Source organism: Callorhinchus milii, unplaced genomic scaffold (genome assembly GCF_018977255.1).
Source record: "Callorhinchus milii isolate IMCB2004 unplaced genomic scaffold, IMCB_Cmil_1.0 Scaffold2, whole genome shotgun sequence".
NCBI lineage: Eukaryota > Metazoa > Chordata > Chondrichthyes > Chimaeriformes > Callorhinchidae > Callorhinchus > Callorhinchus milii.
In genome coordinates this window covers 22,740,323-22,756,201 of record NW_024704743.1, presented here as the reverse complement: position 1 = coordinate 22,756,201, position 15,879 = coordinate 22,740,323, and the positions used below count along the sequence as shown (strand labels likewise).

At 46.1% G+C, this 15,879-nt stretch overlaps 1 protein-coding gene across 1 annotated transcript in view; it reads left to right on the top strand.

The window, feature by feature from the left end:
• The first annotated feature begins 912 nt into the window (after positions 1-912).
• Positions 913-15,879, top strand: part of tgfbr2b (transforming growth factor beta receptor 2b) — a 44,599-nt gene continuing 29,632 nt past the window's right edge. The window contains exon 1 of the mRNA XM_042346950.1: positions 913-1,050. Within this exon, the coding sequence (XP_042202884.1) occupies positions 969-1,050 (82 nt within the window). The 5' untranslated portion in view covers positions 913-968. The remainder of the gene's footprint in view (positions 1,051-15,879) is intronic.

Sequence of the window (15,879 nt, the reverse complement as noted above, 5' to 3'; positions counted from 1 at the left end):
ATTACATTTTGCCCGCCTCAGGCAGACTGACGATTGGCTAGAGATTTTTTTTTTGGGGGGGGGGTTTAAAAGTCCTGCCCTCCTTATGAATTTGAAGTTTCCTGTTTCCTCTGAAGTACATAAAGCAATGAGTCACTGAGGCTGTCTGACTCACTCACACACACACACAGAGACAGACACACACACAGACACACACACACAGAGACAGACACACACACAGAGACAGACACACACACACACAGAGACAGACACACACACACACACACAGAGACAGACACACACACACACACACAGAGACAGACACACACAGAGACAGACACAGAGACAGACACACACACAGAGACAGACACACACACAGAGAGACAGACACACACACACACAGAGACAGACACACACACACACACACACAGAGACAGACACACACACAGAGACACACACACAGAGAGACAGACAGACAGACAGGAGCACTGGAGATTGAGAAAGAGACTCGAAACTCGCTTCATGTGAAACTGCTGTAGATTCTTTTCGAGTGGTGGGAGAGAGAGAGAGAGAGAAGACACACAGACACACACAGAGACACACACACACAGACACACACACACACAGACACACACACAGAGACAGACACACACACACACACAGAGACACACACACACAGACACACAGAGAGACAGACACACACACATAGAGACACACAGAGAGACACACACACAGAGACACACAGACAGACACACACACACAAAAAAAATAACGCACATTTTTATTTTTTTGACCACCACCACCAGCAGTGTGTCCCCCCCTCACCCCCACAGTGTGTGTGTCCCCTCCCCCCCACCCTCAGTGTGTGTTTCCCCCCACAGTGTGTGTCCCCCCCCCCCTCACAGTGTGTGTGTCCCCCACCCCACAGTGTGTGTGTGTGTGTCCCCCCCACAGTGTGTGATTTGGGAAGCGGTGAATCCTGACGGAACATGGGATTAATGAGCAGCTGTTGGGTTTTGGCTGTGCTCGGGATTGTCACAGCCCCGGGATTTCCCTACTTCCCGGAGTCCGGTAAGTGCCACAGCCCCCGGGGCCGCCCGCAGCACCTCAGGCACTGTGCGGGGGGGGAGGGAGGGGGGGGGGGAGGGGAGTGATGGAGTGATGGGAGTGAGGGGAGGGAGGGAGTGATGGAGTGATGGAGTGGAGGGAGGGAGTGATGGGAGTGAGGGAGTGAGGGGAGGGAGTGAGTGGAGCGCAGTGAGTGAGTGCGTCTTGGGTACGAAGCGCATCTGAGCGCTCAGAGCGCAATGGCTGTGGCAGTGGCTATGGCTGTGGCAGTGGCAGTGCCTGTGGCAGTGGCTGTGGCAGTGCCTGTGGCTGTGGCAGTGGCTATGGCAGTGCCTGTGGCTGTGGCTGTGGCAGTGGCTATGGCAGTGGCTATGGCTATGGCAGTGCCTGTGGCAGTGGCAGTGGCTATGGCAGTGGCTATGGCTATGGCAGTGCCTGTGGCAGTGGCAGTGGCTGTGGCAGTGGCTATGGCAGTGGCAGTGGCTATAGCAGTGGCTGTGGCTGTGGCTATGGCAGTGGCTGTGGCTATGGCAGTGGCTGTGGCAGTGGCAGTGGCTATGGCAGTGGCTGTGGCTATGGCAGTGGCTGTGGCTATGGCAGTGGCAGTGGCAGTGGCTGTGGCTGTGGCTATGGCAGTGCCTGTGGCTGTGGCAGTGGCAGTGGCTGTGGCTATGGCAGTGGCTGTGGCAGTGGCTATGGCAGTGGCTATGGCAGTGGCTATGGCAGTGGTAGTGGCAGTGGCTATGGCAGTGGCTGTGGCAGTGGCTGTGACAGTGGCTGTGGCAGTGGCTGTGGCAGTGGCTATGACAGTGGCTGTGGCAGTGGCTGTGGCAGTGGCTGTGGCAGTGCCTGTGGCAGTGGCTGTGGCAGTGGCTATGGCTATGGCAGTGCCTGTGGCAGTGGCAGTGCCTGTGGCAGTGGCAGTGGCTGTGGCAGTGGCTATGGCTGTGGCTGTGGCAGTGGCTGTGGCAGTGGCAGTGGCTGTGGCAGTGGCTATGGCAGTGCCTGTGGCAGTGCCTGTGGCTGTGGCAGTGGCTATGGCAGTGGCTATGGCAGTGGCTGTGGCAATGCCTGTGGCAGTGCCAGTGGCTATGGCAGTGGCAGTGGCTGTGGCAGTGGCTATGGCAGTGGCAGTGGCTATAGCAGTGGCTGTGGCTGTGGCTATGGCAGTGGCTGTGGCTATGGCAGTGGCTGTGGCAGTGGCAGTGGCTATGGCAGTGGCTGTGGCTATGGCAGTGGCTGTGGCTATGGCAGTGGCAGTGGCAGTGGCTGTGGCTGTGGCTATGGCAGTGCCTGTGGCTGTGGCAGTGGCAGTGGCTGTGGCTATGGCAGTGGCTGTGGCTATGGCAGTGGCTGTGGCTATGGCAGTGGCTATGGCAGTGGCTATGGCAGTGCCAGTGGCAGTGGCTATGGCAGTGGCTGTGGCAGTGGCTGTGGCAGTGGCTGTGGCAGTGGCTGTGGCAGTGGCTATGGCAGTGGCTGTGGCAGTGGCTGTGGCAGTGGCTGTGGCAGTGGCTGTGGCAGTGGCTGTGGCAGTGGCTATGGCTATGGCAGTGCCTGTGGCAGTGGCAGTGCCTGTGGCAGTGGCTATGGCAGTGGCTGTGGCTGTGGCTATGGCAGTGGCTATGGCAGTGGCTATGGCTGTGGCTGTGGCAGTGGCTGTGGCAGTGGCAGTGGCTGTGGCAGTGGCTGTGGCAGTGGCTATGGCAGTGGTTGTGGCTATGGCAGTGCCTGTGGCAGTGCCTGTGGCAGTGCCTGTGGCAGTGGCTGTGGCTGTGGCTGTGGCAGTGGCTGTGGCAGTGGCTATGGCAGTGGCTGTGGCAGTGGCTGTGGCAGTGGCTATGGCAGTGGTTGTGGCTATGGCAGTGGCTGTGGCAATGGCAGTGGCTGTGGCAGTGCCTGTGGCAGTGGCTATGGCTGTGGCAGTGGCTGTGGCAATGGCAGTGCCTGTGGCAGTGGCTGTGGCAGTGCCTGTGGCTGTGGCAGTGGCTGTGGGTGGTACCCACCAGCTGTCAACCTGGGGGGGTTGGGGTGGGGACACAGTGGTGGTCACAGTGACTGGCCAGGTGTGGGGGCTGTGGGGTGGGGGACCCACTGAGAGAACATACACACACACACTACACACAGAGAGAGAGAGAGAGGGGGGAGAGGCAATAATAATAATAATAATAATAATAATCCTTGCATTTGATATAGCGCTTTTCACGTCGGGAGGACGTCCCAAAGCGCTTCACAGAACACACTGTAAAGTGAATTGACTGTATATTTGTGGGCAAACGCGGCAGCCAATTGCGCACAGCAATGTCCCACAAACAGTCGTAGATTGAAAATGACCAATTTATTATTGTTTTTGGTTTTGGAGGGATTATTATTAGGCGTATAAAGGCAAGGCTGGCTGGCTGGCTTGCCTTTCCTGCCTGCCTGGCTGCCTGGCTGGCTGTAAACATGGTCTGGGTGTAGTCTCTCTTATTTTTTTTGGAGAAGAAGTTGTGGTAGGGAGAAAGAAGGACCCCCGCCCCCCCCCCATCACCACCCCCAAAGTTTTCCAATTGTGTTCTTCAGTTTGTCACACACCATGTTAGGGCTTGATATTGATAATCCCCCCCCACCACCACACACACACACACACACACCGCCACACACCCCCACCCCCACACCTCTTATGGTGTTTGTATGTAAGGTGGGGAGGGAAGTAGTAAAGGTGGGCTTTAGGTTTATGCCATTTTGGAGATGTTGCTGTATATCTTTCGCTTAAAAGAGAACTGACAGCAGAGCGACAGATTCCTCTGGTGTCGCTGAGTTTTAAACTTTAAAAGTTGATCACTAACTGTGCGGGGGAGAGGGATAGAGACATTATGGTGTGTTGAGCCCATATGGGTGTGTGTGTGTGTGTATATCTGAGAGTCTTGAATTCACAGTGAGCCACTTTAATCTTAAATGTATTTCCATGCACTAACTCGCCGAATTGAACCATTACGTTAGGTTATTAATAATAATAATAATGATAATCTTTGCATTTGATATACCGGCTTATCACGTTGCTGAGACATCTTCACAGGATATGCTGTAAAGTGGATTGACTGTGTATTTTGTGGGCGAAAGTTGGGTCTTATTGTTTGCACAGCCTTGGTAGTGTAAATAAATTAGTAGCGGGTCCCCATTTTTCCCCCCATCACTTTGTGTGCGTGTGTGTGGGTGTGTGTGTGTCCACCCCCACCCGCTCTGCTCGGTGCACTTTCACAGTGCGCAGAGTCTCAGAATTGAGGCGTGTAGAACCTCGGTTTGTACTGCCAAATGGTTGATTCAGCCTCTAAAGGGTACGGCAACACAACATTTACGTTTATATCATTAAAAAGTGTTAGGAAAGAAAATTACAAGTTTTTTTTTAAAATTAGCTTTTTAAGATTTGGGGGGGCAAAATGCTTTATAAGTTACAAAAGTCGTGGGTTCTTGCAGATTTTAACAGATCACTGTTGAACTGACACAACATCTTGCAAGTCACTTCTGGGGTTATTCAGTTCCAACCAGTGTGTTGTTCCTTGACTTGTATATTTACTCCAACCTGTATATTACTCCATTCAGTGAAAGTGTTCGCAAAATGTCTCTCTGCCGTTAGGAATAATGAATGCAATTTTAACATAAGTAGCTTTGGATCCTGAATTTCAAAATAAATTGAAAATTGCATTACAGTTCTATCTAAATCCACTGGGGAAAGTTTGCTAAATACCAATACCTGGAGCAATACCAAAGACTGTGGCGTTCGTAGGAAAAGGTACATGGATATTAACCTTATTGTGCTCCCAGTACATATCTTGGAGTGAGTTAGAAAAATTGAGATTGATGCTCAAGGGGAAGGGTATTTCTTAACTGGTGGTGTGGATGGTGAATATAGATATGTTACGTATATATATTAAAAAATACCTGATTTGTTTTTGAACAGTGTCACTCCACAACCCCGTCAGGGCCATTCTAGCCAGCGTGCCAAATCAATCTGCTTGATCTGTTGTGTGTGTCCCTGTCCAGTTCCTTCACCTGCAGCTTCAAGCTGCTTACCAAGTATCCCATGGCACAGTCTCTGTTGTGCCTATCACTAGAGCTGAAGTAAGGGATGGAGGCAGTAAACTCCATTAGACGTGTAATAGAACCACGTCAGTTTTTATAACAATAAAGCACACTTCTTCCAAGGGTTATTTTTAGTCTGGCCCAGAGTTACGGGTATAGGTACGCTACCTATATAGGCCCAGTTGCCTTTTTCTTGTCATTGTTTGACCGTGATCCAGTAATATTCGATTGCAGCTCAACTTGTCCACTTTGTGCATTCAATATAGCCTTCAGTCTTGGCCCAGCCTGCCTGCTGCTGCATTCATTGTGCACACAGTCGATTTTTGTTCCTTCAAAAAAAATCTGTGAATGAAGAAATCCATAAGAGCAGTTACCAGGCAGAAATTTGGACGACTTAGCAACCATATGTTGCAGCTGTGGTTTAGTAATGTAGGCAATGTGTCGTGTGACAAAATAATTTGGACATTGTAATTTGCAGATCATACATTTGTTCCAAACTCCCCAATATTTTTTTTTCGGCAAATTTAGTTCTTTTGAAATCAATCTTGTATTGCATTGATCAGTTTGGAAATTACTAACAATGGTTCCCTGAAGACTTGCCTGAGTTTAACATATTCTCCTGGAAACTTTCTAACAATATTTTAACCAGTGTGATGACAGCAGTAGTGAAAATACTCCGTCATCTGTTGGCACCAAAAGCAGCCTCACTGAAAGTTTCCTATCATCGCAATTCATTCTCTCCCTGCCATTCTCCTATGTGCCCTCTCTTGTTCTCACACACACACGCACACATATAACCATAGAAAAAAAATATTTTTTTTTAGATTAAAATAGTAAAACTATCAATCTATATACATATCACGATCCCTATCTTGTACCAACATTGGCCTAAGAGACTGCCATCCCATGGAGTTGGCAGAAGATTTGAGCACTGTGCATTTGGCAGCAGATGTTGATGGTAAAATCTCTCAATAAAACAATTTTACCACTTATGAGTCTGCCAAATTAATGTAAAATGTATGTATTTTGATCCCTATACTAGTTGGTACCACTTTATTAAAAGTGTGGCACTCAGCCTACAGTGGAAGTTAACTGTGATCCACTTGATATTTGATTCCATTTCCTGGGTTCTGGAGGTTTGTAGCTCAGTGGTTAGAGCATTCACCTCAGAAGCGAGAGATATGGGTTTGATTACTGGCAGGCGAAACGTTGGGCAAGTTTCCTGACTCCACACATCTCTATTTACCTAGCAGTAAGTAGGAACCGGGTTGTTAGTCGATTGGCAGATCGCTTCTCCGGGGTAATAATTCCTTCAAAAAAAGAATAAGAAGAATTTGGTCATTCAATCCACAACTGTTTGTGGGACACTGCTGTGCATAATTGGCTGCTCCATTTCATCCACAAAATATACAGTCAATTCACTTTACAGTATATTCTGTGAAGCATTTTGAGACATCTAGGAGACGTGATAAGGCGCTATATCAAATGCGAATATTATTATTATTACCTTGTCCACGGACATCCTGTGCCATTTGTTGTTTGTTTGCATTACAGAACAGGGTGGGTGAGTAACAGGTGGGATGAAGGTGTCACGTTGTAATGCTATTAAATATTGATTCTAAATGATTTTACAAATTTTAATATTCTTCCAGGGGGACAAGGGTGAATGACAAATTGTGTTTTAAAATGAATGAATGAAAGTGTACCACTCTTGTAGTGCTAATGATAATTTTTCACCACCGTGATGATTTGGGATCCAATAATGTGCTGAGAAAACAAAGCCATGTCTGTATCCTTTCAACCATCGATTCGATGTGCAGTCCTACATTCTTAGGCTTAAGATCATTGTGTTCAAAATTAAGATCATACAGACTTATGGAAAGCAGCAAACTAAAATTGCGAGCCAATTTTCCTCAGAACTGTGGAAAACCGACTTCTGAACTTAGGATAAGTTCAAAATTGTTTTTCCAAAACTCCGCACAATCCTACCTTTTAAAACAATGGTCTTAATCCTAAGAAGGTGAGAAATTTTAGGCTCCGGATTTTAACCATTTCTTTGTTTTACAAAGAATTGTACCTAGACATCAAATAAATAACACACTCTGAGCAGTGAGTGTTGCATGAGTTCAATTGTATATCTCATATGGGATGTCTCTTTCAAAATAGGATTTTCTGTTAGCTGTTGATAACGCTTATCAACGCTCCACCACTGTGGCCATGTCGACTAATGTTTTTCTCTAAGCTCTGCCATTGACTAGCATAGTCCTGCAATGTCCTTCACCCACCCTGTCTCCACTTATTGAGTGAGCCACAGTTTTGACATCCTGTCATGTTCAGAACGCCCCCAGTACACAGAAACGCTGTAGATGTTTATAAGGAATGCTGGTTGCGCTCCCGGCCAGTGGAGAGTCTTGTAAATATTATATGTCTGACTTCACAGAGCCCATTTCCTCTTGGTGCGGTACAACACCCACTCTTTCTCTCTCTGTAGCCAGAGGCTGTTCAGAAACTCTGAAACAACAACAACAGCTTGCACTTATATAGCGCCCTTCATGCCGGAAGGTGTCTTGGAGCGCTCAAGAGTGGCGGAGCCCGATGCCGAGCCAGGGGGGAGGGGGAAAGATGACCGTAGGCACTGTTGAAGAGGAAGGTCTTCAAGCAAGACCTGAAAATGGGAAGAGAGGGGGCAAGGCGAATGGAGTGAGCTAGAGCTTGGGGGCTTGGTGGCTGAAAGCATGGCCGCCGATAGTGTGGCGGAGGGTACAGGGGACAAGGAAGAGGCCGGAGCCAGTCGAGCGGAGGCAGCGGATAGGATAGTAATGCAGGGAGAGAGTGTAATGGTGAGAGATTCCTGGCAGGGCGAAAACTTACGCAAGTTACTTCACTCCACATGCCTCTGTTTACCTAGCAGTAAGTAGGAACCCGTTGTTAGTCGGATCGCTTTCTGGGGAAATAATTCCTTAAAACAAAATTGGGTTACTCAATCCGTGACTTTTGTGGGACATTGCTGTGCGCAATTGGCTGCCGTGTTTTGTCAATTAATTTAACAGGATATTCTGTGAAGCGCTTTGAGACATCTCAACAATATAATAATAATAATAATAATCCTTGCATTTGATATAGCATTTTTCACGTCTTCTCGACGTCTCAAAGCGCTTCACAGAATATGCTGTAAAGTGAACCGACTGCACATTTGTGATAAGGCGCTATATCAAATGCAAGGATTATTATTATTATTAAGTATAAATTTGCAAAGATGCCAGCTTGACTCAGTCGCTGCACTTTTACCTTTGGGTTAGAAAATTGTGGATTCAAGCTCCTTATAAATATAATAATAATAATCCTTGATATTGTGCCTTATCACATCTTCGAGATATCTCAAAGCACTTCACAGAATATACTATAAAGTGATTGACTGTATATTTTGTGGGCGAAATGCAGTGTCCCACAAACAGTCATGGATTGAGTTACCAATTATTATTATACTTGTCGGGACTTGAGACCAACAATCCTCCAGAGTAATTGATTATTCATTGGTCATTGAGGGAACTTGCTGTGTACAAAACAGCTGCCTTTGTCACTACTCTTGGCATTAATTACCGTGAAACAGTTTGAACTGTTCCAGCGTTAGGCAATATAGAAACTCTTTCTCACTGAAGGAACAAGGATTGCCACTCTCACTGTCTGCTCCTTCATCTCTCTGGTTCATTCAATCACTCTGAGGAGAAGTCAAGCCTGGCACGGTGGTAACACTCTCGCCTGAGTCAGAAAGTTGTGGGTTCAAGCCCCGCATTGGGACTCGGAATCACATAGTCTAAGCTGACACTCCACTATATTGCTGGGCGTGTGTTACAATGTCAGAGGTGCCACCCCTCAGATGAGACGTTAAACTGCGGTCCGGTCTGTCTGTTTAGGTGGACTTTAAAGATCCTATGGCACTATTCAAAGCGAGTTTCTCCCATTGTCCTAGCCAATAATCCCCTAAATAAAATTGGTCACTCACTCCATGGCTGTTTGTGGGACATTGCTGTGTGCAAACTGGCTGCTGCTTTTCGCGTACAAAATACACAGTCAATCCACTTTGCAGTGTATCCTGTGAAGCACTTTCAGAAATCTCAATGATGTGATAAGGTGCTATATCAAATGCAAGGATTATTATTATTAAGCCTTTTCAAATGGAAGACTTTCAGGTGTAAAATGTGACATTTTATACAACGACTACAACTTGCACTTATATAGCACTTTTCACACAGGCTACCCATCTCAAAGTGCTTCATAAAAGAAATGATCACATTTAATCTGTTGCAGAGTAACACCTCTTTATTATCTTTATTATCTGGCAACGTGCATTAAGATATTATTATTGCATACAAAATGTACACTCACACCACTTTATAGTAAATGCAAGAATTATTATTTATGATTAATAATCCTGTCATTCGATGTAGTGCTTTACCACATCACTGAAAGCTCTTGACTATAAATCCTTAAATGTATTACCATGTTTATACAAGGAAGAGGGTCCAATGGCTGCCCACAGTACCATGCTACAAACTGATAAATTATTCATCCTCAATTTAAAAGGCTCAAAACTGTATGGAACGTTATGCTCTGTAATGGATATTTGGAACAGCATATAGAAAAGGGAGAGTCCGCAGTTGTGAGTGATTCTGATGAGAATTCTCATTATGTGGGGGAGTGGTGCTAACCGGGCTATTGACCTGATGTTCCTCCTCCTATCTTTTCTTAAAGGTACAGTGACGGGTTGAATTTCAGTGTTGTGATGTTTTCAGGAGGAAATAATAATATAAATAATAATCCTTGCATTTGGTATAGCGCTTTTCACGTCTTCTCGACGTCTCAAAGCGCTACACAGAACAGACTGTAAAGTGAATTGACCGTATATTTGTGGGCGAAATGCGGCAGCCAATTGCACACAGCAGTGTCCCACAAACAGTCGTGGATTGAAAATGACCAATTTATTATTGTTTTGGAGGGAATATTATTAGGCTCTGTGTGGAGTAAGGAAACTTGCCCAAGGTTTTGTGCCTGGAATTGAACCCAGTGTCTCGCTTGCAAAGCGAGTGCTCTAACCACTGAGCTACAGGACTCTTTTATCTGTAACTGGCACAAATTCCAGTTGTCCCACAAGCTTTTAACAAAGGGTGAATTGGATTCTCAGGCAGATGGAAAGTGAACCTTCAATCCAGTCTTAATTTTTAAAAGAAAATGTTTTGGGGTGGGGGGTTTGTATTTTGGATGCCTGTGTCAAAAACAAGCACACCCAGTTCAGGTATGCCAAGGGTCAAACACAGTTGGACTTTGCCCCAACAAACGTTCCTTGATCCCAACGTCAACAGAGCACTACTGGAATTTTCACACAAAATATCCTTACCCACTGTGCACTCAGCCATTGGACACCAGGCTTGACTTGCCTTCAAACTTATCGTTCTTTGCCTGTATGGGAGCTTCACTCACTGGTTATCAGTGAGTGCAGCAACAGATCCTTCTGTGTCTCTTAGCAAAGCTGACATTAACTCTCTCCCCCAGCCTTTCAGCTGTTACATACTGGCATGGACAGATGTAGTACATACTGGACTAGCACAACTTTGTAGAATCCACTTTGTCTCTACCTATTGCGTGTAGCCTGTCACCGTTACTGTTATATTCAGAACGCCTTTGTATAAAGAAACATGCCTGTAAATGGGAGAGCAACAAGTTGCTTATTATATGGTGTGTTGGAGTTGTTCATTCCTACTGCACAATCTTGGATTGATGAGGCAAAATATTAATAATTTTTGCATTTGATATAGCTCTTTATCACGTCATCGAGACATTTCAAGGCACTTCCAGAGTATACTGTTAAGGGATCTGACTGTATATTTTGTGGGTGAAACCCAGCAGCCAATTGCGCACAACAACAACAATAAAATTATACTTATAGAGCGCCTTTCACATTGGGAGGACGTCTCAAAGCGCTGAACAGTCAGGCCTCAGGGCCCGAGCAATGGGGGAAAGGTGGGGTAGGGGTGAGGGAAGGCAGAGAGGTGGGAGGGAGACCAAAGGCACGGTTGAAGAGAAGGGTCTTGAGACCGGCCTTGAAGGATGCAAGGGAGGAAGCGAGGCGAAGAGACCGTGGGATGGAGTTCCAGAGTGTGGGGGCAGAGAGGCTGAAAGCCCGACCACCGATGGTAGGGTGGGTCGGGTGGGAGACATGGAGCAGACCGGAGCCTGATGAGTGGAGGGAGCGGGCAGGTTGGTAGGGAGTCAGCAGGTCAGAGAGGTAAGAGGGGGCAAGGCCATGGATGGCCTTGAAAGTGAGGATGAGGATCTTGAACTCGATCCTCTGGGGAATGGGGAGACAGTGGAGTCGGGTGAGGGTGGGAGTGATGGGGTCGCGGAGCCTGGTGCGTGAGAGTACACGAGCTGCAGAGTTTTGGATGATCTGCAGCTTGTGAAGGGAAGAGTTGGGAAGGCCGATGAGGACGGAGTTCCCATAATCGAGTCTTGATGTGACCAATGCGTGGGTGAGGGTCTCGGCAGCCTGAGGGGTGAGGCAGTGGCGCAGTCTGGCAATGTTGCGGAGGTGGTGGTAGGCAGTGATGGGCAGTGTCCCACAAACAGTTGTGGATTGAATCACCAAATTATTATGAATTTTTTTTAGGGATTATTACCCCTGGAAAGCGATCAGCCAATTGACTAACAAGCAGGTTCCTACTTACTGCCAGGTAAACAGAGGCATGTGAAGTAAAGAGACTTGCCTTAAGGTTTTGACCAGCCCTCTCGCTTGCAAGGCAAGTGATTCAAACCAATACTCTAAAAGACTCCAAAATATTACAGACCATTGATCTTGGGGTAAAAAATGCAACGTTTCACATGAAATCATTGATAATTATCACATCGTATCTATTGCTAAGCATCACAATTTTTCGCTGTTTAGCAACTTTTTCGGAAAAGTAGGTGGCCCAAGCACTGAAATGACTCGACCCAAGGTTACTTTTTGATTGATCCATGCAACAAGCGATTACAGTACTTTTTTCACCTAAAACAAGTTTGTCATTTGAGAGTTTAAAAAAATGTTAATCACGATTACAAGATCAATTTACATTTAGATACCACCTTTCACATCTGGGGGGGAAATGCCTCAAAGCGCTTCATTTGAGTAATTAAGATCAGTAATCAAATTAAAACGAAAAGCAAAAGATTTTTGCATTTTACAGCCTGATTTGCTGTTGGAACTTGTAACATTGCAACTGCCTAAAATTGAAAGAACTGCACGTGCAAATTATCAGACTTATACTTAGTGCTGCTTGAGTCACAGAGTAAGAATGTTGTTCTGGTGTCTTCCGAGCTTTAGTGATTGCTCACTTTAAGAGGAACTCATCCCAAATTATAAGCATATGGCTGTTTGAGACACTTTTATGTTGTGTTGAGACTGGTTGCAGCTCACTACCCCCACCGGGACCTGCATTGGCTTGTTTGCAGATTTCTGACTGTGTTCAGACAGGAGGCAGCTGCAGTGGTCTGAATGGCAATGAGAGCTCAGTAACTGAACAACTGTTGGTTTTGCAAAGATCCACAGCGTACAAACCCAGTTTGATGTTCAGGCATCTGCTCTGGGGCGATTGTTATGTATTGGTTTCCCCCCCCAAACCGACCCTACACTCCACCAGCCATACAAACATTACAAAGGGATTTATTGGGAATTGGGAGTCACTCTCACTGACAAAAGACAACCCAGCTTAATAATGCTCTAGTGATTTTAGCAATACATTATTCTGAATCCTGCCAAAGCGATTCCAAAGAGAAACAATATTATTTTTAGGAACTATTCTCAACTTTGCCAAAGTGACCCCACGAGGTAATTGTGTCTCTTTCGGGAACTAGCCTGAACCCTGCCAGAGTGTCCCAAAGTGTAGCGGCCTCTCTTTCAGAGGCCAGACTTAATAACGACACGCTCTGCCTTCCCTCACCTCCGCAACATTGCCCGACTCTGCCACTGCCTCACCCCTCAGGCTGCCAAAACCCTCATTATGCCTTCATTACAACCAGGTTCGACTATGCCAACACCCTGCTGGTTGGCCTTCCCAGCTCTTCCCTCCACAAGCTGCAGATCATCCAGAACTCTGCAGCTCGTGTCCTCTCCTGCACCAGGCTTCATGAGCCTCTCATACCCACCTTTGCCCGGCTCCACTGGCTCCCCATCCCTCAGAGGATCGAGTTCAAAATTCTCATCCTCACCTTCAAGGCCCTCCATGGCTTTGCCCCCTCCTACCTCCCCGACCTGCTAACCCCTTATCAACCTGTCCGCTTCCTCCGCTCAGCAGGTTCCGCCCTGCTCCATGTCTCCTGCCCGACCCACCCTACCATCGGCGATTGGGTCTTCAGTCTCTCTGCCCCCAACCTCTGGAACTCCGTCCCACATTCCCTTCGCCTCCCTTCCTTGCCTCCTTCAAGGAACGCCTCAAGACCCTCCTCTTCAACCATACCTTCCGCCACTCTCCTACCCTCACCCTCCCCACCGTTCACCCTCCCTGATCCCAACACCCATCCACGCCCCCCACCCTGCTCGGGTACTAATCCCTGACTGTTCAGCACCTTGGAACATCCTCCCAACGTGAAAGATGCTTTACAAATGTAATTTTGTATTGTATAATGTGAACAGAACCTAATTTCTTAGAGAATCAGAGCAAGCCTGTTTTAATAATAATCTTTGCATATGATATAGCACCTCTTATCACGTCGTTGAGACAACTCAAAGCGCTTGACAGAATGTACTTTAAAGTGAATTGACTGTATATTTTGTGAGCAAAATGCGGCAGCCAATTGCGCACAGTTGTGGATTCAGTGACCAAATTATTTTATGTTTTTGTTCTCCATATTGTGATTGTGGTGAGGGATTTCCTGGTTTGAAACACTCCTTGCACTGGGGATTACCAGTTCAAATTGCTGTCATTGTAATTAGGATTGGGGGAATTGTGGGGGGGAAATTATGGGGGGGGAGTTATGTGAATATTAAGGTGAAAAAGTTCAAACTAAGGAATGCAGCATTTAATATTAAACACCCAATACACCGAGTCTTAACATCGAGCGCTGCCAGGTCAGTTATACAGCAGCAAATGCTGTCTGTATACAGCACAAAGCTCTCTCAGCTCTACCCCAACAATCTCCACTTAACTTACAAAGTTCCACCTACTCCATCTGGGCTGGAATCAAACCCAGGGCTGAAAGAATATTGTGTTAGCCCAACCCAGACCCAGGCCTCAGTGGCATTCTGTTTGAAATGTGACCTGATGCTTCTTTTGGTGGAATCCGAGGTTCCCTATTTCATTCAAGCCTATCAGCAAAATTACTGATCTCAAATAAAAAACAAATGCACCCAAATTTACTTAATGATAGGGGGCTATTAGTATTCAAAGTGGATGTGGGCCCATTAACTAGATGGGCTAAAGAGTAATAGAGGTATTTCAATATAGATAAATGCTCACTGGCACAGGAAACATGAAATGTATACACAATGAAGGGGTGTCTATTAGTGGAAAAGAAAAGGATTTGGGTGTGATTGTTGGCCACTCACTGAAAGCATCCAGTCAATGTGGAACTGTCACCCCATGGCATGAAAATATGTCAAGGGCAGAGATTAAAAACTGAAGCAGATAGATTTGAGTACTGCATATTCCATTGCTAAAGCTACATTTATGCTCAGTGCTTAGTGCTTGTTCGACTCCAATTCACAAAAGAAATGTTTGTTGCAATTCGCCGTTGCAAAACACTTTGGCACATACACTGAACGGCAGAATTGAGTGGGTGTTTTTCCCCTGTCATGATTTACAAGGCAGAGAGTATAAAGCCAGTTTGCTGCTCCACATCGCTGTATTCCTGTGAGCAAGACTGTTTTGATGCCGGCAGTACCTACCCAGGAAGGAAGTATCATAACTGCAGGACTCATATCAGGATTCTTTAATGTTTAACTTGGTTAGAAATCCCATCTAACTGTCAGAACTCTGCTCCAAATGTAAATGAATTTTTGGAATGGAGATCCTACAGGTTGGCATGACATACAGTTCTTCCAATTATCAGGTGGAGTCTGTATTTGTATAAGCCTACATTCCTTTATCCTCTATTTTAAGACTCAGTGTTGAACAGTTTTTGGCACCCTAATCTCAGGAGGGCATTAATGCACTGAAGAAGGGTGGAGAATAGTAGAGGTATTTCAAGACTTTAAAAGCTCCTTTTTTCTCCATAAGAGGTACAACCTTATATATGGAATAACCTCAATGTTGCCACCTTATTTTCTTAAATAAAGAAGTCAGTTGTGTGTCTGAGATCAGGTCTGAAAGTTGTAAAAATATAATAGATGTGTAATAGATGATTAATATTCCTTGGTAGACAAGAGTTTCTGTGGTGCTGAGAGGGCGAAAATATCACCGGTGGAACTGACTTGGTCAGAGCTGAGTAATTTAGGATGTAAGTGATGGGAATCCTGGAGTTCGACCAGTTTATCTCAGTGAGACACTCGGAGCATTATCTCCTTACACCCTTTACCCTATCGTTCGTCACGTCCCTGAAATGAGATTAAATAAATTGGAGTGAGTTCCTGATAGAGGACATTTGATATGATGTTGTAGTAATTGATTCAGCGATCTTGTGTTTGAGAGTCATATAAAACATCATATTAAACTGATTCTCTGTTGCTGCGATGCAAGAAACGACTTGCACTGGGGCAGACTCTGTGGTATGTAACTGAAAGTTTGAACTTTAACTTGAAAG